This window comes from Ranitomeya variabilis, chromosome 2 (assembly GCF_051348905.1).
Source record: "Ranitomeya variabilis isolate aRanVar5 chromosome 2, aRanVar5.hap1, whole genome shotgun sequence".
NCBI lineage: Eukaryota > Metazoa > Chordata > Amphibia > Anura > Dendrobatidae > Ranitomeya > Ranitomeya variabilis.
In genome coordinates, this window is record NC_135233.1 from 575,762,856 (window position 1) to 575,788,058 (window position 25,203).

At 46.3% G+C, this 25,203-nt stretch overlaps 1 protein-coding gene across 4 annotated transcripts in view; it reads right to left on the reverse strand.

The window, feature by feature from the left end:
• The window catches only part of LOC143807080 (hydroxysteroid dehydrogenase-like protein 1), a 153,565-nt gene that overhangs the window by 42,533 nt on the left and 85,829 nt on the right, over positions 1 to 25,203 (reverse strand). Inside the window, exon 1 of one of the 4 annotated variants that reach the window (XM_077288281.1) lies at positions 16,343 to 16,492. The exons of the other annotated variants lie outside the window; for them this stretch is intronic. Coding sequence (XP_077144396.1) covers positions 16,343 to 16,357 — 15 coding nt within the window. The 5' untranslated portion in view covers positions 16,358 to 16,492. Of the gene's footprint in view, positions 1 to 16,342; positions 16,493 to 25,203 lie in introns of those variants that run through there. 4 annotated transcript variants of the gene reach the window in all.

Sequence of the window (25,203 nt, forward strand, 5' to 3'; positions counted from 1 at the left end):
ATAGACTTCAGTTGGGCAAATAGGTTCCAAAATATGCACTTTTTATGTCGGTTTGTCCTATTAGAAGTAGCTCAGGAGGAATATCCCAATGGATACTGTAAGGATTCTGAGAAGAATCCGAGAGTGAACCCTCTGGGTCGTGACTCTAGAGCCCCCGAGGACGAGCGGACCAGATGGAACCACCCCCTATACAGGGAGCGTTAGGAGCAGGTCCAAGGGGGAATGGAGACAACAGCTAGAGCCAAAGGGACGACCAAAAAGAGAGAGAGACCAGGCAAAAGGGAAATGGAGCATACACCAGGAGACACTGGAGAGAGACACGGGAATCCACGAGGCTGAATAAGAAACAAAAGGGAAAGAACTAAAGAACCGGACTAAAAACAGGAGAAGATGAAAAACGGAAAACTGGCACAGGACTAGGAATGGGCAGATGAAACGGGAACACTCTGAGGAAAGGAACACGGGGCCGGCACGGCAGGAACACTGGGCGGACAAAGCTGGAACGCAGAGCAGACACGGCAGGAACAAAGGGCAGACACAGTGGAGACACAGTAACAAGCGTAGGGAATAATACAGAGACTAGGGAGCCTAGGGCATAGGAACGCGGACAAAAGACAGAGAACCTACAAAGCAAAGGCGTCTTACCTGGGAAGACGTCGGGAAGAAATACCCGATGGGCGCCGCCATGTTGGGGCGGGGCCATCGGGTCGCGACCTCCCAGAAGGCTCAGCGGCGCAGGAGACGCGACTGCGCATGCGCAAAGGAACCAGCGAAGGAAGAAGCAGAGCGGCGAGGGACAGAGTCGTGAGTGCGCCGAGGGATAAGAGAAGGCAGGTAAGTATGTGCGGACGTAACAGATACTGTGTATTATGGAAGAGATTACATCAATTCATAGTGGTTTAAGTGGAAATATCTATCTTATGAGATCCCTAAGCAGAATCAGAACACCTGACTCTGGTTATGAGTTGATACTGAATCTGTATTAACTTACATTTCGAGTGGTCTAAGACCGGAGTCACACTCGCGATTTTACAATCGGTCCGATTTTAATGCCTTACAATCGTCCAACTATCCTGCAAGTGTCATGCGAATATCATGCGTTTTTCATGCGCGTACAATACAATTTTTCACACCTAGCACCTGATTTACATCCGAATGCAGTGTGATTGCTATCTGACTGCAATGGGATTTCAACATGAGCTTATACATAGAGGAATTCTCTATGTCATTTACACATCATTTTCAAAGGAAATATTCTTAAAAAATATATACAGCTCTGGCAAAAATTAAGAGACCACTGCAAAATTTTCAGTTTGACTGATTTTTCTTTTTATAGATCTATTTTTGAGTAAAATGTAAATTGTTCTTTTATTCTATAAACTACTGACAACATGACTCCGAAGTTCCAAGCAATTATTATTATTAATATTGTACATTTTTATAGCGACATTTATTCCATGGCGCTTTACATGTGAAAAGGGGGCAAATATAGACAAATACAACTAAACATGAGCAAAAAAGAAAGGCACACAGGTACATAAGGAGGGAGGACCCTGCCCACGAGGGCTCATAGTCTGCAGGGGATGGGTGAGGATACACTAGGAGAGGGTAGAGCTGGTTGTGCGGGGGTTCAGTAGCAATAAGGCTGTGTGCACACTTTCCGGATTTTTTGCGTTTTTTTCGCTATAAAAACACGATAAAACCGTGAAAATAAAAGCTCACATTAAGCATCCTATTAAAAGAATGCAATCCGCATTTTGTATGCACACGCTGCGTTTTTTTCCTGAGCGGAAACGCATTCCAGAAAAAAACGCAGCATGTTCATTAATTTGCGGAATCGCGGGAATTCCGCACACATAGGAATGCATTGATCCACTTACTTCCCGCATGGGGCTATGCCCACCATGCGGGAAGTAAGCGGATCATGTGCGGATGGTACCCAGGGTGGAGACTAGACTCTCCTCCCCGGACTGGGCACCATAGCACTGTTAAAAAAAATAAAGAATTAAAATAAAAAATAGTGATATACTCACCTTCTGATGGCCCCTGGAGTCCTCCCGCCTCTCAGCGGTGCACGCGGCGGCTTCCATACCTAGGGATGCTGTGTTCGAAGGACCTGGGATGACGTCGAGGTCATGTGACTGTGACGTCATACCAGGTCCTTCGCACACAGCATCCCTGGGAACGGATGCCGCCACGTGCACCGCTGAGGACATCGGGGGCTGTCGGAAGGTGAGAATAACCATTTTTTAAATTATTTTTAACAGTAGATCTTTTTACTATTGATGCTGCATAGGCAGCATCAATAGTAAAAAGTTGGTCACACTTGTCAAACACTATGTTTGACAAGTGTGACCAACCGGTCAATCAGTTTTCCAAGCGATGCTACAGATCGCTTGGAAAACGCTAGCATTCTGCAAGCTAATTCCGCTTGCAAAATGCTAGTGTTTAGCGGGAATACGCATGCCAATTCCGCATGCGATATACCCACGGCAGGAGTTGCGGAATTGCTGCGGAAATTTCCACGGCAATTCTGCAACATGTTGTATTTATTTTCTGAAAATGAGAAATGGTCAAAATAAAAAAATGCATTGTTTGCAGACCTTAAACAGAGCAAAAAAAAACAAGTTCATAATCATTTAGAAAAAACAACAGAGGGCTTAAGGGGGGTACTATAAAGCCAATGCCGGCGTCCCTGCATGGTCCCCCCTCCTCTCAGCAGGGATGCTGACTTACTCATCGCTGGTCTGTTGTGTGTTCTTCCACTGTCACAGCTTCCTTTCCCTCTGGGCCTGCGCACATCGCGCATGTCTCCCGGCGGCGTGCTCAATGCTTCTCTTAAAGGGGCAGCTTGCACACTCTGGAAATGCCCCTAGATAATAGCTGGGAGACTACTGGTATTTAAGGTACCCTCCCCAGTTGGGAGGTGCCTGAGCAGTGATTCCCATTTAGTTAGTGTTTCTGCAACGAGCCCATTGCCAGGTCGCTTTCCCTGAACCTGTTCCAGGAACACATGTTGTTTGATCCTGAACTTGTTCCTGTAACATGTGTTGTCTGATGCTGAAACTGTTCCTGAAACCCTTGTTACCTGAACCTGAAACCGCTCCGGCGGTTCCGGAGCCTGAAACCACTCCGGCAGTAGCCGAGCCTGAACCCACTCCAGTGGTACAGAGCCTGAAACTGCTCCGGTGGTACCTGAACCTCAAGGCGTGCCCAGTGGTATCTGACCCTAAAACTAAATTGTCTAAACCAGCACCAGTGTCAGTCCTGTCCAGTGATTCAGAATCAGTGTTGTCTGTACTGGCATTGATATCTGTTCTACCAGTTATCCGAATCCTGTCCTTCCCCTCCCCCCCCCCCGGGTAAGCCCGGCCCGTGGCACAGTGGGTCCACGATGCACCAGTGTGACATCCATCATGCAATACCAACGGTGAGGCGTTTGATTAGCTCCAACCTAATTCTCTGGGTCAAAGACCCCAAATATAAAACCAATGCCAGTTGGGCTTATCTTCAGCACAAAGAAGAACTAGGAGTCCTTTAAGTGATTATATGGCCCACAGAGCCCTAATCTCAACATCATTGAGTCTTTGTGATTATATGAAGAGACAGAAGGATTTACACAAACGACATCCACATCTGTGGCTAATTCTCCAAGATATTTGGAACAATCTCGTTGTCAAACTCCTTCAAAAACTATAGAAGAATTGATGAAGGCAAACAGTTGTCACCAAATATTGATGTGATTTAGGTTTCTCTTTTGTTCACTCACTTTTATTTGACAAAAATAAACTTTTAACACTATACATATAAATATACACATGGTCAAAATTGTTGGTACCCCTCGTTTAATGACAGAAAAACTCACAATGGTCACAGAAATAACTTATCTGACAAAATAAAAAATCTATGAAAATGAACAAATGAAAGTCAAACACTGCTTTTCAACCATGCTTCCACAGAATTTTTAAAAAATAAAACTCATGAAATAGGCCTGGACAGAAATGATGGTACCCTTTACTTAATATTTTGTTGCACAACCTTTTGAGGCAATCACTGCAATGAAACGATTCCTGTAACTGTTAATGAGACTTCTGCACCTCTTAACTGGTATTTTGGCCCACTCATCAAGAGCAAACTGCTCCAGTTGTCTCCTGTTTGAAGGTTGCCTTTTCTAGACTGCATGTTTCAGCTCTGTCCAAAGAGGTTCTATAGGATTTAGGTCTGGGCTCATAGAAGGCCACTTCAGAATAGTCCAATGTTTTCCTCTTAGCCATTCTTGGGTGTTTTTAGATGTGTGTTTTGGGTCATTATCCTGTTGCAAGACCCATGACCTGCTACTGAAACCAAGCTTTCTGACACTGGGCAGCACATTTCTCTCTAGAATCCCTTGATAGTCTTGAGATTTCATTGTACCCTGCACAGATTCTAGACACCCTGTGCCAGATGCAGCAAAGCAGCCCCAGAAAATAACAGAGCCTCCTCCATGCTTCACAGTAGGGACAGTGTTCTTTTCTTGATATGCTTGATTTTTCCGTCTGTGAACAAAGAGCTGATGTGCCTTGCCAAAAAGTTACATTTTTGTCTCAAGTGTCCATAGAATATTCTTCCAGAAGCTTTGTGGGTTGTCAACATGTAGTTTGGCAAATTCCAGTCTGGCTTTTTTATGATTTTTTTTTTTTTCAGCAATGGTCTTGGTCCTCTCCCATGAAGTCCACTTTGGCTCATACAACAACGGATGGTGCGATCTGACAATGGTTGAAAAGCAAATGTCTGATTTTTGGTTGTTTATTTTCACTGATCTTTTATTTATTACTTTTGTCAGATTCAAGTTATTTCTGTGACCATTATGGGCTTTTCTGTGATTAAACTAGGGGTACCAACAATTTTTACCACGTGTGTACCATATCTACAGTTTTTCGAACTATAAATGTTACTAGCATAGGAGTACCCCTTCCCGACCCATGACGCCTATGTGGCGTCATGGAATGATCGCATCCCTGCAGATCGGGTGAAAGGGTTAACTCCTATTTTACCCGATCTGCAGGGAGAGGGGGAGTTGTACTTCAGCCTAGGGGGGGTGGCTTTGCCCCCACGTGGCTACGATCGCTCTGATTGGCTGTTGAAAGTGCAACAGCCAATCAGAGCAATTTGCAATATTTCACCTATGAAAATGGTGAAATATTGCAATCCAGCCATGGCCGATGCTGCAATAGCATCTGCCATGGCTGGAAATCATGTTCTGGCCCCCCCCCACCGCCCCCGATCTCCTCCCCAGTCTTCCGTTCTGTCCGGTACCCCCCTCCGTCCCCCTGTTCGCTCCCCCGTGCTCCTGTCCGCTCCCCCATGCTCCTGTCCGCTCCCCCCGTCCTCCGATCCCCCCCCCCTGCTCTGATCCACCCCCCCACCACCCCCTCATACTTACCGAGCCTCCCGAAGTCGGTCCGTCTTCTCCCTGGGCGCCGCCATCTTCCAAGATGGCGGGCGCATGCTCAGTGCGCCCGCCGAATCTGCCGGCTGGCAGATTCGTTACAAGTACATTTTGATCGCTGTGGTAGGTTCTATCACAGCGATCAAAATAAAAAAAATAATAAATAAACCCCCCCCTTTATCACCCCCATAGGTAGGGACAATAATAAAATAAAGAAAATATTTTTTTTTCTTTTTCCACTAGGGTTAGGGTTAGAACTAGGGTTAGAACTAGGGGTAGGGTTAGGGTTAGGGGTAGGGTTAGGGGTAGGGTTATGGCATGTGCACACAGTGCGGATTTGGCTGCGGATCCGCAGCGGATCCGCAGCGGATTGGCCGCGGATCCGCAGCGGATTGGCCGCGGATCTGCAGCGGATTGGCCGCGGATCCGCAGCGGATTGGCCGCTGCGAATTCGTAGCAGTTTTACATCAGGTTTACAGTACCATGTACACCTATGGAAAACCAAATCCGCTGTGCCCATGGTGCGGAAAATTCCGTGCAGAAACGCTGCGTTGTATTTTCCGCAGCATGTCAATTCTTTGTGCAGATTCCGCAGCGTTTTACACCTGTTCCTCAATAGGAATCCGCAGGTGAAATCCGCACAAAAAAAACACTGGAAATCTGCTGTAAATCCACAGGTAAAACGCAGTGCCTTTTACCTGCAGATTTTTCAAAAATCGTGCGGAAAAATCTCACACGAATCCGCAACGTGGGCACATAGCCTTAGAGTTAGGGTTGGAATTAGGGCTAGGGTTAGAAATAGGGTTAAGATTAGGCTTGTGGTTAGGGTTACGGATAGGGTTAGGGGTGTGTTGGGGTTACAGTTGTGGTTAGGGTTGGGATTAGGGTTAGGGTTGGGATTAGGGTTAGGATTGGAATTAGGGTTACGGGTGTGTTGGGGTTAGGGTTGTGGTTAGGGGTGTGTTGAGGTTAGGGTTGTGATTAGGGTTATGGCTACAGTTGGGATTAGGATTAGGGGTGTGTTGGGGTTAGTGTTGGCGTTAGAATTGAGGGGTTTCCACTGTTTAGGCACATCAGGGGTCTCCAAACGCAACATGGCGCCACCATTGATTCCAGCCAATCTTGCGTTCAAAAAGTCAAATGGTGCTCCCTCCCTTCCAAGCCCCGACGTGCGCCCAAACAGTGGTTTACCCCCACATTTGGGGTATCAGCGTACTCAGGACAAACTGGGCAACAACTGTTGGGGTCCAATTTCTCCTGATACCCTTGCAAAAATAAAAAATTACTTGCTAAAACATAATTTTTGAGGAAAGAACAATTATTTTTTATTTTCACGGCTCTGCGTTATAAACTTCTGTGAAGCACTTGGGGGTTGAACGTGCTCACCACACATCTAGATAAGTTCCTTGGGGGGTCTAGTTTCCAAAATGGGGTCACTTGTGGGGTGTTTCTACTGTTTAGGCACATCAGGGGCTCTGCAAACGTAACATGATGCCCACAGACCATTCCATCAAAGTCTGCATTTCAAAACGTCACTACTTCCCTTCCGAGCCCCGGCATGTGCCCAAACAGTGGTTTACCCCCACATATGGGGTATCAGCGTACTCAGGAGAAACTGGAAAACAACTTTTGGGGTCAAATTTCTCCTGTTACCCCTGCAAAAATAAAAAATTCTGGGCTAAAAAAATATTTTTGAGGAAAGGAAACACATTTATTAATTTCACGGCTCTGCGTTATAAACTTCTGTGAAGCACTTGGGGGTTCAAAGTGCTCACCACACATCTAGATAAGTTCCCTTTGGGGTCTAGTTTCCAAAATGGAGTCACTTGTGGGGAGTTCCTACTGTTTAAGCACATCAGGGGCTCTGCAAACGCAACCTGACGCCCGCAGAGCATTCCATCAAAGTCTGCATTTTAAAACGTCACTACTTCCCTTCCAAACCCCGACGTGTGCCAAAACAGTGGTTTACCCCAACATATGGGGTATCAGCGTACTCAGGAGAAACTGGACAACAACTTTTGGGGTCCAATTTCTCCTGTTACCCTTGGGAAAATAAAAAAATGTGGGCTAAAAAATCATTTTTGAGAAAAGAAAAATTATTTTTTATTTTCATGGCTCTGCGTTATAAACTTCTGTGAAGCACTTGGGGGTTCAAAGTGCTCACCACACATCTAGATTAGTTCCTTCGGAGGTCTAGTTTCCAAAATGGGGTCACTTGTGCGGGAGCTCCAATGTTTAGGCACACAGGGGCTCTCCAAACGCGACATGGTGTCTGCTAGCGATGGAGATAATTTTTCATTGAAAAAGTCAAATGGCGCTCCTTCCCTTCCGAGCCCTGCCGTGCGCCCAAACAGTGATTTACCCCCACATATGAGGTATCAGCGTACTCAGAACAAATTGGACAACAACGTTCGCCATCCAGTTTCTCCTTTTACCCTTGGGAAAATAAAAAACATTTCGCTAAAAGATCATTTTTGTGACTAAAAAGTTAAATGTTCATTTTTTACTTCCATGTTGCTTCTGCTGCTGTGAAACACCTGAAGGGTTAATAAACTTCTTGAATGTGGTTTTGAGCACCTTGAGGGGTGCAGTTTTTAGAATGGTGTCACTTTGGGGTATTTTCAGCCATATAGAACCCTCAAACTGACTTCAAATGTGAGGTGGTCCCTAAAAAAAATGGTTTTGTAAATTTTGTTGTAAAAATGAGAAATCACTGGTCAAATTTTAACCCTTATAACTTCCTAGCAAAAAAAAAATTTGTTTCCAAAATTGTGCTGATGTAAAGTAGACATGTGGGAAATGTTATTTATTAACTATTTTGTGTCACATAACTCTCTAGTTTAACAGAATAAAAATTCAAAATGTGAAAATTGCGAAATTTTCAAAATTTTTGCCAAATTTCCATTTTTTCACAAATAAACTCAGAAATTATCGACCTAAATTTACCACTAACATGAAGCCCAATATGTCACGAAAAAACAATCTCACAATCGCTAGGATCCGTTGAAGCGTTCCTGAGTTATTACCTCATAAAGGGACACTGGTTAGAATTGCAAAAAACGGCAAGGTCATGAAGGGGTTAACAGCTCACATCAGTTTTTCTAACATTCCACCTGCAGTGAATAGGAGTGTCACATAAATTTATTTTGGTTCAATAACCAAACCAATCATCTGTATACTAGTAATGCTATAATTTTACAATATTGTTTAAAAGGAACTTGTCAGGTACTTCAATTCTTCTAAATAGTCACAATTTTGTTACAAAGGCCTATTTCTGCATTCTCACAAAATACTTTCAAACATTCATACTTGTGCAAAAACAAAAGTTTTCACATGTCACTCGTCATATGCTAATGTTACACTAGGAATAGTTTTTGACATGTTCCCTCCCTAGACTGGCATTTTCCTCACTGTGCGGCTGTGTGCTGACAATTGTTTTTGTTCCCTACCATTTTTAAGCAGTTCTGAAAAATGCCTCAACAAATCGCTTAACCTCTTAATTCTCCATGACATAATGGAACATAGGGTGATCACGTGTCCACTATATTACATAGCAATCATCTGGTTTAAACAGCAGTGAGCAGCGTTATAGCCAATCGCTGCAGAAAACCTCTAAGGGTATGTGCACGCGCTGCAGATTTCGCTGCGGAATCGCAGCGTTTCCGCAGCTGCGGGTCCGCAGCGGTTTTACCATGAGTTTACAGTACAATGTAAACCTATGGGAAACTAAATCCGCAGTGCACATGCTGCGGAAAAAAACGCGCGGAAACGCAGCGGTTTATATTCCGCAGCATGTCAATTCTTTGTGCGGATTCTGCTGCGGGTTTACACCTGCTCCAATAGAAATCTGCAGGTGAAAACCCGCAGAGGAAACTGCACTAGAAACCGCGATAAATCTGCAGTAAAAACCGCAGCGGTTTTGCACTGCAGATTTATCAAATCCGCTGCGGAAAATTCAGCAATGGAATCCGCAGCGTGTGCACAAGCCCTTAAAAACTACTGTCAATCACTTATTGCATTTTTTTTCTACTATTTCACTGCAATTGGAATTTTTTTTGCAGTGTACCATTTAAAATAAATGTTAAAAGGAATGGTGTAATTTAAAATTACTACACATCTCATAAAAAACAAGGCCTCATACGTGTATTTTAGCAAAAGAATACAAAAGTAATAGAGATTTGCAAAAGGGGAGTGTAACGGGGGTCTACCGTGCTGGGGTACCTTTTTCAGTACCACCCCGTGGTTCAAGAGGTCCACTCTGTTTTGGCTGGAGTCTGAATGAAGGACGGTGGCTTGATTACATGGGCGCATATAAAAGATCACTGCTTCTTCACGTATTTCCAGTGTGACAACACTTAAAGGTACCTTCACACTGAACAACTTAACAACGATAATGATAGCGATCCGTGACGTTGCAGCGTCCTGGATAGCGATATCGTTGTGTTTGACACGCAGCAGCGATCAGGATCCTGCTGTGATATCGTTGGTCGGAGCTAGAAGGCCAGCATCTTATTTCGTCGCTGGATCACCCGCTGACATCGCTGGATCGGTGTGTGTGACACCGATCCAGCGATGTCTTCACTGGTAACCAGGGTAAACATCGGGTTACTAAGCGCAGGGCCGCGCTTAGTAACCCGATATTTGCCCTGGTTACCATTGTAAATGTAAAAAAAAACAAAAAAAACACTACATACCTTCTGATGTCTGTCGCGTCCCCCGGAATCCGCTTCCCTGCACTATGTCAGCGCCGGCCAGCTATAAAGCAGAGCACCGCTCTGCTTTAGGGCCGGCGCTTACACAGTGCAGGGAAGCGGACGCCGGGGGGCGCGACAGACACCGGAATGTAAGTATGTAGTGCTTGTTTTTTATTTACATTTACACTAGTAACCAGGGTAAACATCGGGTTACTAAGCGCGGCCCTGCGCTTAGTAACCCGATGTTTACCCTGGTTACCCAGGGACTTCGGCATAGTTGGTCGCTGGAGAGCTGTCTGTGTGACAGCTCTCCAGCGACCACACAAATGACGAAACAGCGACGCTGCAGCGATCGGCATCGTTGTCTATATCGCTGCAGTGTCGCTTAATGTGACGGTACCTTTACTCACAGGACACAGAAGATATCACACAGATACAGAGGGCAGGCCAATTGAAAAGCGGCAGGCCAGACATACATTACAATAGCCGCAGGTGGCCGGAGCCTGCTGATATTTACTGTGGGAATTACAAAGGTGGGGAAGGTCAGAAGGAGAATATCTTGTCCCCTCTGCCCAGGGGCGCAGCCTGTGGACTGATGCATTTCATATGGAACCTATTATACATACATATGACTGCACAACATATTCTGGGTGCTGGGGTGTTCCGTAACACGGCTCCCCTTTTCAGCGACGCGATCGGCATACACAGTCTGATCCTTAACGGATTGGTTTGGGGATAACCAAAGTTTATGGGGTTGGTACAATTTCCGTTTGTCGACTTAGTCCATCGGCGTTACCGTTTTGTTTGCCGGGTCTGTAGTGGATGGTGAAGTCCAGAGGTTGTAGGGCTAAACTCGACCGCAGTAATCTGGCGTTGTCTCCGGGGACCCGATTAAGCCAGACTAGGGGATTATGGTCCGTTAGGAGGGAAAACTGTCATCCATACAAATATGGTTGCAACTTTTTAAGTGCCCATACTGCCGCCATGCACTCCTTCTCGATGGCCGCATAGCTTACTTAACGGGGCAGTAGTTTCCGACTCAGGTAAGCTACAGGGTGTTCTTGGCTGTCCGGCCCGACTTGGGTCAGTACTGCCCCCAATCCAAACATAGAAGCGTCCGTGTGAACAAGGAAACGTTTAGTTGGATCAGGTGCGGCCAATACAGGGGTATTGGTGAGGGCGTCCTTTAGCTGGCGGAAGGCTTCCTCACACTCTGGGGTCCAGGTTACCTGGCGGGGTTGGTTCTTATGGGTCAGATCAGTGAGGGGCTTGGCTACTCTGCTGTAATTGGGAACGAATTTCCTGTAATACCCCGCATGACCTGGGTTTTAGTGCGTGGGGTGGGCCATTTGGCTATGGCCTCAATCTTGGCTGGTTCTGGTCCCTGTTTCCTACTTCCCACTCAATGCCCTAAATACTGAACCTCTGATTTGCCCACGTGACACTTGTTTGGGTTCAGGGTGATTCCGGCCTTGTGGATCCTGTCCAATACAGTCTCTAGGTGATTTAGATGCTCTTCCCATGTCGCACAGTAGATGGCGATGTTATCCAGGTAGGCACAAGCATAGTCCTGGAGACCATCCAGAAGCTGGTCAGCCAGCCTCTGGAAGGTCGCCGGGGCATTCTTCATCCCGAATGGCATAACTCGAAACTGGAATAAGCCGAACGGGGTGACAAATGCAGACTTGGGAATAGCGTCAGGACTAAGGGGAATCTGCCAGTAGCCTTTGCATAGATTGATGGTGGTCACATACTTTGCTCCCGCCAGCCGTCTAACAACTCATCCACACGTGGCATTGGATACGCATCACTCACCGTTTTCTCATTAAGCTTACGATAGTCTACACAAAACCGTGTAGTCCCATCCTTCTTGGGCACCACTACTACGGGGGATGCCCAGGGACTATCTGACTCTTTAATGACCCCTAAACCCAACATCTCTTGTATCTCTTGTCGCATCTCTTCTCGTACAGACTCCGGGACGCGGAAGGGGGGTCTGATCCTGGGTCCCAACCTTGTGTTGTGCCAGGCGAGTGTACCCTGGTCTCCCAAAAACATCCTCTGTCGCTGCCTCAACAATGCCTCCGCCTGCTGTCTCTCCCGGGGACCTAGGTCTTCACCCAAGTGTACCTGGTCCAATGTTTTAGACTGAGTCCTTTCCCCTAAGACATCAGGAAAGGGAAGTCCGGCTAAATCCTCTGCTTCAGGTGCACAGATGGCCACTACCTCTTCAGGGCGCTCCCGGTAGGGCTTCAGCATATTCACGTGGAACATGCGGACAACCCTGGGGTCGTCACAATCGGCGACATTATAGGTGGTGTCGGCTATTTTCCCCACTACCTGGTAGGGCCCCTGCCATGCAGCTTGGAACTTGTTCTGCCTAGTGGGCTCTAACACCAGGACCTTCTGTCCTATTTCCAAGGTGCGTTCTCTGGCCCTCCGATCGTACCATACGTGCTGGCGCCGCAGGGCCACCTGCATGTTCCCACGTACAGCCTGGGTCAGCTCCTGTAGGTGGTCCAGGAATTCCAGCACATAGGGTACAATAGGTACCCCTTGTATGATGCCCTCCCCTTCCCAGTGTTCTAGCACTAAGTCTAGGTGTCCCCTTACCCGCCTCCCGTATACCAGTTTGAACGGTGAGAACCCCGTGGATTCTTGGGGCACCTCCCGATAGGCAAACAGGAGGTGTGGCAAGAATTTCTCCCAGCCCCTGTAGGTCCTGGTAAAAGTCCCAATGAGTTGTTTTAACGTCTCGTTAAAGCGTTCACACAACCCATTGGTTTGCGGATGGCATGGGGCGCTTCTAATGGACTTTACGCCGCACAGCTTCCACAGTTGGTTGGTCACCTCTGCTGCAAACTGGGTACCCTGGTTCGAGATAATCTCCCAGGGAAATCCAACCCGTGAGAAAACCTGGAGCAGGGCAGCCGCCACCATCTCTGCCAGTATGTTAGGTAACGCAACTGCCTCTGGGTACCGTGTGGCATAATCTACCACTGTCAATATATACCTTTTCCTTGACGGACTGGGTTTGGCTAACGGCCCTATCAGATCGACCGAAACTCGGCTAAAGGGTTCCTCCACAATCGGGAGGGGGCGTAATTTGGCCTTGCATCGATCTCCCCTCTTGCCAATGCGCTGGCAACTGTCACAGGTCTGGCAGTACTGACGAACATCATAGGTTACCCCCGGCCAAAAGAAGTTTTGGGTCAGACGATGCCTGGTGCGACTGACGCCGAAGTGCCCGGCCAAGGGTATGTCATGAGAGATTCGCAGTAATTCCTGCCTATACTTCTTGGGAACTACCAGCTGTCATTTTGTTGTGGGGCTCGTCCCTGTGTGGTGCTGCTCCGTGATCTGGTAGAGGAGTCCCTGCATCCATACAAACTGTTCCCCTTCCAGTACCCCTCTCCCCTCCTGTGCCTTCCTACGATATACCTCCAATGAAGGATCCTCAAGTAACTCCCTCTTAAATTTAGCTGGGGTGGCCCAAGAAATGTGTCTGGCTATGGGAATACGTGTAGGGCTGGGATGTCTTACATGGGCCTCCTCTGAGTGTGATTCCGCCTCCGCAGCTCGAGCTTGTCTCCGGGTGGTCACAGGATATGTCTTAGCCAGAGGGGCAACTGAGAAGGCAGACAACATGGGTCCCAAGTCATTTCCCAGCAAGACGTCTGCAGGCAAATCCTCCATCAAGCCGACCTCAACAAGGCCATCCCCAACTCCCCAGTTCAGGTGAATCCTGGCAGTGGGCAGTCGATGTATGGCTCCCCCTGCTACACGGACTGCCACTGTCCGGTCCGTCTTCTCTTGGTCCCGGACGAGATGAGGCTTCACAAGGGTCAAAGTTGCCCCGGAATCTCTTAGTCCCTGCATACGTTTCCCATTAACCCACACGACCTGTCGATGCTGTTGTCGATTATCTGCCCGGGCTGCCTGCATGGGGTCTACTTCATGCAGCACTTCCTGCATCTCTTCCACCCCCTGGTTAGTCGTAGCCCCCAATGCCGGGTCAGCTTCGCCTTGGTAGCAGTGTACAGCGGCCCGGCTGAAGGTAGCTGTTCCCGCCTTTGGCCACTGGGTATGCTGAGTCCGGTTGGGACATTGTCTTTGCAGGTGGCCCAGCTGATGGCAGGTGTGGCATCGCGCCCCAGGGTGACTGTGGTAGGCAGGGTTTTTAGCTGGTCCCCCTACAATCTTCTGTGGTATGGAGACCTCCAGGTCTATGGGCGGACCTCTAGTGACCATCTTTGATCCGGACAACTGAGGCCTCCTGGCATGATGTTCATCGGCCAGACGAGCGGCCTCCTCAAGAGTCGTTGGCTGCCTGTCCCGAAGCCATTCCTGTGTCTCGGGGGTTAGTCCATTAAAGAATCGTTCTAACAAGAAGAGCTGGAGGACGTCCTCCTTAGTGGTTGCTTGGCTCCCTTGTACCCACTGTAGCAGTGACCGCCGTAATTTATAGGCCTATTCAGCGTGGGTATCGGTTACGCGTTTTATAAGTCAGCGGAACTTTTGGCAGTATGCCTCTGGTGTTAGCGCATACCGGGCCAAGATCACTTCTTTGATCCGCTCATAGTTCATACAGTCCTCATCAGGTACCGTGCGATAGGCGTCCGCTGCCCGGCCTGTCAGCTTGCTGGCCAGAATCTGAACCCGTTCCTCCGGCTTCACTTGATGAAGGGCACACTGCCGCTCAAAGTCCTGCAGAGAGCCATCAATGTCTTCCTCTGCCTCCCCCAACTGTTGGAAGGCATTATACTGGATCTTTTTGTGGCTTACTGTTGAAGGTACCTGGGAGGAAGCCAGAGCTCCCCCTGCTCGCTGACTCTCCTCTCTCCGCCATCTCCATCTTGGCTAGCTCTATCCTGGTCCGCTCGGCCATCTTTTCCTTCAGATCAGTACGCACATCAGCCATCACCTCTCGTATGATCTCTACTGCAGGGTTTGGGCCATAGAACGCCAGTCGGTTCTTTACCTCCCTCTGAAATTCAGTCTCCTCCACGTTCACATTGGGGGGCGCTGCACTGTCGTGTTCCATGATGACTGCTATCAAATCCGCTTTTGTTTTGTTGCTGGCGATTAACCCTCGGGCTTCCACCAGATCTTTTAATGTCGTCCTCTTTAACTTCTGGTAGTTTTCCATTCATTCCTTTCCTCCTGTAGAAGGGGTATCATATCCCGCTGTCTGCCACCAGTGTAACGGGGTCTACCGTGCTGGGGTAGCTATTTCAGTACCACCCCGTGGTTCAGGAGGTCCACTCTGCTTTGGCTGGAGTCTGAATGAAGGACGCTGGCTGGAATTTCTTGATTACATGGGCGCATATAAAAGATCACTGCTTCTCCACGTATTTCCAGTGTGACAACACTTTACTCACAGGACACAGAATATATCACACAGATACAGAGGGCAGGCCAATTGAAAAGCGGCAGGCCAGACATACATTACAATAGCCGCAGGTGGCCGGAGCCTGCCGATATTTACTGTGGGAATTACAAAGGTGGGGAAGGTCAGAAGAATATCTTGTCCCCTCTGCCCAGGGGCGCAGCCTGTGGACTGATGCATTTCACATGGAACCTATTATACATACATATGACTGCACAGCATATTCTGGGTGCTGGGGGGTTCCGTAACAGAGAAGAAAACAACAAATTGGCTGAGCAGTTAAGGAGTTCAAAAAAGCGCCTCAAAGACTTCTTATTCAGGGTGTTTTGGGGGCATTTTGTAAGCGTTGAGACATTTTTTGACTCATAAACCACTATTTTATTAATTGCTTAATAGATTTCAAAAACGTGCAAAAAAATCACGAAGAAACACTTCAGGAAACTTTAGGAAAAGTTACCAAAAACAATTACAAATGGAAAAATAAACCTCCGAAGAAAACGGCACATTAAAGGAGCATTTTCTCAAGCAGTTTCCACATGAAAAATTTGTCATTTTTGACTGCTTCAAAATAGATTACTTAGCGCATATCCTTCCAGCATTCTCTTCAATGTAGTTAATAAACTTGTGAAATTTATGAAATACTAAAGTTATTTAACCTATAAAGGTAATCTCACTGTCAAAGAGAAAAAAAAAAAAGAATCAAAATGCCAGAATTGCTACAGTATTTTTCAGTTGTAGCAACCAGCAAAAAATACAGGTAAGGGCAATCAAAACATTGAATGTACCCCAAAAAGATTAATTTAAACAAAATAAAAATATGAATCAACTCACCATTCCAAGGAGCATAGCAAGTGACCACAGGTGATACGTTGAACAGATTAAACTCTATGTTTGCTCTCGGGAACTTGTAGAAAAAGTAGAAATCCAGCAAAAAAATGTATTACATACTTGTTGATATTCAACCCCACCCAGATGTTAACTACTTGCTACGCAAACTAGCACGTAGGTATATAGAGTATGCATAAAAAAAAAATCCAATGAAAACTGAAACTCACTAGACAAAAAAATAAAAATCAAGCTCACAAAGCTCTCACAGTCGTTAACATAAAGGATCTCAGGAGATTGAGACAACATTTAGGCTACTTTCACACTAGCGTCGGGCTCGGCCCGTCGCTGTGCGTCGGGCCGACGTTCCCGACGCTAGCGTTGTCTCCGCCGCACAACGGGGGCAGCGGATGCATTTTTCCAGCGCATCCGCTGCCCCATTGTGAGGTGCGGGCGGAGTTCCGGCCGCGCATATGCGGTCGGAAAAGACGTTCACGACGGAGCAAAAAACGTTGCAAGCAACTTTTTTTGCTCCCGACGGTCCGCCACTGCACGACGCATCCGTCGCACGACGGGTGCGACGTGTGGCAATCCGTCACAATGCATCGCTTAATGTTAATGGTGAAAAAACGCATCCTGCAAACACTTTTGCATGATGCGTTTTTTCGGCAAAACGACACATTGTGACGGAATGCAGTTAACGCTAGTGTGAAAGTAGCCTTAGTTGTTTTTTTTAACCATTAAAAGCATTAAATGTTATACAAGTTTTTACTTTGTTGTAATTGTACTGACCTGAAGAATCATATTGCCATAAAAAAGAAACGATGGCGGAACTGCATTATTTTTTTTTTAAACAGCTGGATTTTCTTTTCCAGTATGTACATTATATGGTTAATGAATTTACTTGATCCCCTCAGTATATAACAAAATTATGTAAATTTCACATGTCAACCTTTTGTGGAACAACCTATTTTAAATATCCATTCAAATTACTTGGGTATTAAATGTTGGCTGAATTAAAATTGAGGAATGACCTCATAAACAGCACAATCAGTATATAATAAAAATGTATTTGTGGAGGAAGATCAAAAGTAATACATTAAATGGAAGTGTGAAGGAAATAGATACATTTACAAGAAAAGTATAATAAGCAGAGTTACATTTAATTGACAAAAGGACAAACTGGATTTACCAGTATTGCAAAACCAAAGGGCCTTTACCTGGAGGAATATAAAAGCTGGGTTGCACAAAAGAAAGTTATTCACATATGGGGGACCGCCTATGCTGGCTTTGGTCCATAATTCATTTTCTCCCCCTCCGAAGAAAACAGAAGACAACTAGGTATTTTCTGTTATTTCTCTGTCAGGAACATGAGGTATTTGATTATGTATTATCACGCACACTGAGCTCTGCTTCGTCCCTTAAAGCTGAACAGACACACATGCTGCAGTTTCGACCCCCCTTTTTCTCCCCATCTGCACTCGCAAATACCACAAATAAAGCCCTATGGCAGATACACTAGGCAACTTGATACTAATGTGTGAGCAGGGTGTGGCTTTTAAACTGCAGGCGACCAATCCCGTAAAGCCATTCGTTCCCCTCCCCTTACCAACCCTAGGAATGTCTTTGTTAGATGCACTCAAAAACGTAAATTCTGAGAAAAGTAGAGCATATCATTACTCAGCCCACTTAGTGATGTCACGACAAGAGGGCATATCTTTACCCCTGCTGAATTAAGTTAGTCTTGGTCCAGGAAGCGAGCTAACACTAGCTCGGAAAAGCTGTGCTAAATGCACCAGGATATATCTCCTGAGCACACGGCCGCCATGCTGATATGAAATTATATAACGACCTGTAAGGGTTCTCTTCTATTTTAACCCCTTCATGACCTCGGGATTTTCCGTTTTTCCATGTGTAAATACTGATGAAAAAAGTCATTTAGCATATTGGCTTTTTCCTCATCCTCATCCACCATTTCACCCAGACTATTTTTAACCCCTTCATGACCTTGGGATTTTCCGTTTTTCTGTGTTTATTTTTTACTCCCCTTCTTCCCAGAGCCATAACTTTTTTATTTTTCCATCAATATGGCCATGTGAGGGCTTATTTTTTGCGAAACAAGTTGTCCTTTTGAACGACATCATTGGTTTTAGCATGTCGTGTACTAGACAACGGGGAAAAAATTCAAAGTGCGGTGAAATTGAAAAAAATGTGCAATCCCAAACTAGTTTTTGTTTGTTTGTTTGGCTTTTTTGCTAGGTTCACTAAATGCTAAAAGTGACCTGCCATTATGATTCTCCAGGTCATTACGAGTTCATAGACACCTAACATGTCTAGGTTATTTTTTATCTAAGGGGTGAAAAAAAATTCCAAACTTTGCTAAAAAAAAAAAAAAAAATTGCGTCATTTTCCGATACCCGTAGCGTCTCCGTTTTTCATGATCTGGGGTCGGTTGAGGGCTTATTTTTTGTGTGCGCCGAGCTGTCGTTTTTAAAGATACCATTTTGGTGTAGATATGTTCTTTTGATCGCCCGTTATTGCATTTTAATGCAATGTCGTGGCGACCAAAAAAAACGGGGGCCAGCGATGCGCTCATTTCCGGCCGGAAGCGCCGGTTAAATGCCGCTGTCAGCGTCTGACAGCGGCATTTAACTAGTTAATAGCGGCGGGTTAATCACGATTTCACCCGCCGCTATTGCAGGCACATGTCAGCTGTTCAAAACAGCTGACATGTCCCGGCTTTGATGCTGGCTCACTGCCGGAGCCCTGCATCAAAGCGGGGGTTCTGACCTCGGATGTACTATCCCGTCCGAGGTCAGAAAGGGGTTAATGCTCATTTTATTTGTAATTACATCATCACATCATACACATGATTCAGTCTTCTTTATAATATCTTTTCAATACTTTGTAAATACTGCCTAACTTATGGATTAAAATACATAATTTACTAGCTGTCTCTTCCTGCTCTATGAACGAACTGTCGCTTCCTCTGAGGTGAATTACGCTACTGATTTGGCTCCGGATCCTTAACCTTTGGTGGAATTGGAGCTGTGGCAGCGACTTTGTCCTGTGCGATTGGGCTTCTTTGGAGCGACCGACGGCGTTGATAATTATTAGTCCTGCCTGTGTGGGAGTAGTTATATCACCCTCGCTGTAGCATGCCCAATAGCCAGTACATAGCAGGCAGCCTTTCTGGCGACTAATTACCCTAGGTGCAGTACCTATCCTGAACTGAGGGTAAAGGGGGGTGCCAGAGAGCTGCAAGTTCCAAACCGGAACTGGGAAGTGGGATATAAATTCCCTTCAGAAGGAAATAGGGGCAATCAAACAACCCCGGTTCGAGACAAATTGGTGTGAGTAGTGGGGACTATAAATATATCCTCCCCGGGATCCCTGATAGATTGTTGGGATCCGTGACATATTATTGGCAGCACAGTGTGAACCATGACATTCTCCCTTTTTATTTTAGAACTGTTTGGCAAATTTTTGTGTTGTTTTATTGTTACCTTTTTATATCGCTTCTTCTAAGCACATGTGGCTTGCGGGCCCGTGACACGTTGCTCATGGCCGTCTGCCAGCTTGGTGCATTAGCACCAGCTGTAACAAACAGCTATTAAGAGCAGCTCTCTAGATGGTGACTTTTGCATGTAGCCCTGCACAGAAGAGCAGATCTGAATGGGGGTATGGGAAACCCTGGAGCTTGGCATAATGCCTTGGTGTGATTTCAGTGGAAAAGTTTTGGCTATCATTACACTGGTAATGGGGGCCCTGGTTGTTTCCACTGTGAGTGGGGCAGGAGCTGGATGTAGCTTATGACACTCTCTCAGTGCAGAATGTGGCTTTCAAGGTCAGAAAGATTGGGGACCTCTGCTCTACAGAATTCAGAGAGAGTGTGTAGCTCTTTTTGATTGTCTGACAGTACCATATATTTCAGGGACTCATCACCCCCCTACCCCAGGAACTTGATGAGTGGTGGCACTGTGTTGTGTAGTCTGTGTTGAGGATGTAATTATGCTACCTTTATAGCCTGTAACAGAGGTTGAGTGCCAGATTGAGAGTAAGAAGCGATAAATTAACACTTGCAGACACACCCACGTCACAGGCTGGGAAGAGTGTATGTGACAACTTGGTGGCAGCGGTGGGATAGACTTTGTTACACCCAGTCTGGTCCCTGTACCTTTGCGTGGTTCCTGTTGGGACTCCCACTCTGTGCTGGCTCCATGCTGTCCTGATACAGCCTCTGCTTCCCCTTCCTCCTCTGCTTCCTGGACAGCAGGTTCTCGGGCAGAGTGCTTAGGTTGCGCGCGCTCCCTTCATGACACAGCCTAGTTTGACCTTAATGACCTGGCCATTTTTTGCAATTCTGACCAGTGTCCCTTTATGAGGTAATAACTCAGGAACGCTTTAACGGATCCTAGCGATAATGAGATTGTTTTTTCGTGACATATTGGGCTTCATGTTAGTGGTAAATTTAGGTCGATAATTTCTGCGTTTATTTGTAAAAAGAATGGAAATTAGGCGAAAATTTTGAAAATTTTGCAATTTTCACATTTTGAATTTTTATTCTGTTAAATCAGAGAGTTATGCAACACAAAATAGTTAATAAATAACATTTCCCACATGTCTACTTTACATCAGCACAATTTTGGAAACAAAATTTTTTTTTGCTAGGAAGTTAAAAGGGTTTGACCAGTGATTTCTCATTTTTACAACAAAATTTACAAAACCATTTTTTTTAGGGACCACCTCACATTTGAAGTCAATTTGAGGGTTCTGTATGGCTGAAAATACCCAAAAGTGACACCATTCTAAAAACTGCACCCCTCAAGGTGCTCAAAACCACATTCAAGAAGTTTATTAACCCTTCAGGTGTTTCACAGCAGCAGAAGCAACATGGAAGGAAAAAATTAACATTTAACTTTTTAGTCACAAAAATGATCTTTTAGCAACAATTTTTTTATTTTCCCAAAGGTAAAAGGAGAAACTGGACCACGAACGTTGTTGTCCAATTTGTCCTGAGTACGCAGATACCTCATATGTGGGGGTAAACCACTGTTTGGGCGCACGGCAAGGCTCGGAAGGGAAGGCGCGCCATTTGACTTTTTGAATGGAAAATTAGCTCCAATCATTAGCGGACACCATGTCGCATTTGGAGAGCCCCTGTGTGCCTAAACATTGGAGCTCCCCCACAAGTGACCCCATTTTAGAAACTAGACCTCCCAAGGAACTAATCTAGATGTGTGGTGAGCACTTTGATCCCCAAAATGCTTCACAGAAGTTTATAACGCAGAGCCATGAAAATAAAAAATAATTATTCTTTCCTCAAAAATGATTTTTTAGCCCGGAATTGTTTATTTTCCCAAGGGTAACAGGATACATTTGACCCCAATAGTTGTTGTCCAGTTTCTCCTGAGTACGCTGATACCCCATATGTGGGGGTAAACCACTGTTTGGGCACACTTCGGGGTTCGGAAGGGAAGTAGTGACGTTTTGAAATGCAGACTTTGATGGAATGCTCTGCGGGCGTCACGTTGCGCTTGCAGAGCCCCTGATGTGCCTAAACAGTAGAAACCCCCCACAAGTGACCCCATTTTGGAAACTAGACCCCCAAAGGAACTTATCTAGATGTGTGGTGAGCACTTTGAACCCTCAAGTGCTTCACAGAAGTTTACAACGCAGAGCTGTGAAAATAAAAAATCATTTTTCTTTCCTCAAAAATGGTGTTTTAGCAAGCAATTTTTTATTTTCACAAGGGTAACAGATGAAATTGGACCCCAATGGTTGTTGCCCAGTTTGTCCCTAGTATGCTGGTACTCCATACGTGGGGGTAAACCAGTGTTTGGGTGCACGTTGGGGCTCGGAAGGGAGGGAGCACCATTTGACTTTTTGAACGCAAGATTGGCTGGAATCAATGGTGGCGCCATGTTGCGTTTGGAGACCCCTGATGTGCCTAAACAGTGGAAACCCCTCAATTCTAACTCCAACACTAACCCCAACACACCGCTAACCCTAATCCCAACTCTAGCCATAACCCTAACCCCAACACACCCCTAACCCTAATCCCAACCCTAACCACAACCCTAACCCCAACACATCCCTAACCATAACCCTAACCACAAACCTAATCTTAACCCTATTTCCAACCCTAGCCCTAATTCCAACCCTAAGGCTATGTGCCCACATTGCGGATTCGTGTGAGATTTTTCCGCACCATTTTTAAAAAATCCGTAGGTAAAAGGCACTGTGTTTTACCTGCGGATTTACCACGGATTTCCAGTGGTTTTTGTGCGGATTCCTATTGAGGAATAGGTGTAAAACGCTGCGGAATCCGCACAAAGAATTGACATGCTGCGGAAAATACAACGCAGCGTTTCCGCGCGGTATTTTCCGCACCATGGGCACAGCGGATTTGGTTTTCCATAGGTTTACATGGAACTGTAAACCTGTTGGAAAACTGATACGAACCCGCAGTAGCCAATCCGCTGCGGATCCACAGCCAAATCCGCACCGTGTGCATATAGCCTAATTCTAAGGCTATGTGCACACGGTGCAGAGAAAACGCTGCGGATCTGCAGCATTTCTGCAGCTGCGGGTCCGCAGCAGTTTCCCTTCAGTTTATAGTTCAATGTAAACCTATGGGAAACAAAAAACGCTGTGCACATGCTGCGGAAAAAACTGCGTGGAAACGCAGCGGTTTACATTCCGCAGCATGTCACTTATTTCTGCGGATTCTGCAGCGGTTTTACAACTGCTCCAATAGAAAACCGCAGTTGTAAAACCGCAGTGAAATCCGCAGAAAAAACACGTTGAATCCACGATAAGTCCGCAGGGGTTTTGCACTGCGGATTTATCAAATCCGCTGTGGAAAAATCCACAGAGGACCAGAATACCTGTGCATAGCCATACCCTAACCCTAGTTCTAACCCTAGTGAAAAAACATATATATTTTCTTTATTTTATTGTTGTCCCTACCTATGGGGGTGATAAAGGGGGGGGTCATTTACAATTTTTTTTATTTTGATCACTGTGATAGCTTTTATCACAGTGATCAAAATGTACATGGAACGAATCTGCCGGCCGGCAGATTCGGCAGGCGCACTGCGCATGCCATTTTGGAAGATGGCGGCGCCCAGGGAGGAGACGGACACCGGGAGGCTTGGTAAGTATGAAGGGGTGAGGGGGGAGCACGGGGGGTGGATCGGAGCACAGGGGGGTGGATCGGAGCACGGAGGGAGCGGACAGGAGGACGGGGGACTGGGGAGGAGATCGGTGGCGGTGGGGGGGCAGATCAGGGTTTCCAGCCATGGCCGATGATATTGCAGCATCGGCCATGGCTGGATTGTAATATTTCACCACTTTTCATAGGTGAAATATTACAAATTGCTCTGATTGGCTGTTGCACTTTCAACAGCCAATCAGGGCGATCGTAGCCACGTGGGGGCAAAGCCACCCCCCCGGGCTAAAGTACCACTCCCCCTGTCCCTGCAGATCGGGTGAAATTGGAGTTAACCCTTTCACCCGATCTGCAGGGACGCGATCATTCTGTGACACAGCATATGCGTCACAGGTCGGATAGTCACCGACTTTCATGACGCATACGCAGGTCGGGAAGGGGTTAAAGAGACAGCATGCATTTTTCAAAAGTATTTCTGACCAATGGCATGTTAATGACCACTATGTCTAGCCCCTCCACCATAGGGAGGGTGCCGGAGCAACAAGTATCCACTGTTAACTTCCGGTTTCTGTTAGCATGTGCTTCTGTTTCTGAAGTCCTCTGACAGTGCTCCGCTTACACTGTTTGTCTCCACAGATTATCAGCTACCTGTTACCTGGCTTTCTGGACGACATCCATTCTGTCTACGCCAGTTCTGTCTCGTCCTGCCAATCAGCCATCCTCTCCTCCGGAAAACGCCAGTACCAGCTCCTACCCGTACACCCGGTATCGTCCGGTTAGCTCCATGTCATCTGCAAACCCTGCTTGTCCGCCTGTCCCACTAGGACAATAGACACGAGCCCGGGGTCTAACTGGAGGTAGCACCCGTGTCCCCCTGACATTCCATTCTGACCCTGTTCGAGGGGACTTACAACGGGTGTGTGGGGCTCACAAAGTCACGCCCCCTTTGGAGCCCCCCGGACCGTGGTCCCGAGGTTCCACGTTAAACTACAATAAAAACGAATGTGAACTTCACAATCTGTACCTCAATTTCCATTCGTAAAAGACTTCACGTCTAGAGTATTAAAACTTCCTGTACTAAAGAACTGGTATCCTTGTGAGGAGTGTAACAGGTCTACAAGGCTCAACTCAGTGCTTTCTTAGACATACTTGCAAACAGTTTTCCCCTTCCCTGTATTTCTTTTCTCTCTTTTATTTGGCAAAAGGTGGTTTACGGATATGGCAGACTTATATAAGAAGAGTAAGGAGGCTCTGATTAACCAGTGAAAAGAGAGAAACAGAGACAGCAGACAAATCCAAGGATCTGTTGATTGGTGCCTTGGTGGGGCAGGACTTGAGCATTGTACTATGGCACCGGGACAACGAGAAAGTCCAACTAAGTGAAGCCAAGCAATTGAACATGTCACAGAAATAACTTCTGGGACTACCAACAATGCCAGTTCTTAGGCGAGCATTGACTTTTTTTTTGAAAATGGCCTTACAACAACTGGGAGCAAGTGATGCCAGTATGGACCTGCAACTTATTCCAGTACCAACAGGCTGCAAAATGTCAAGCTGATAAGAGAGGCTGCCCAGGCTAAAAAAGACTTTCAACTTCAGATAGCCCAAATATCAAGGGGTAATATTTCTCATGTACCCCATTCTCAGGACATAAATCCAAGGAGACCACGCTTCGAAAACTTCCCTATGATGG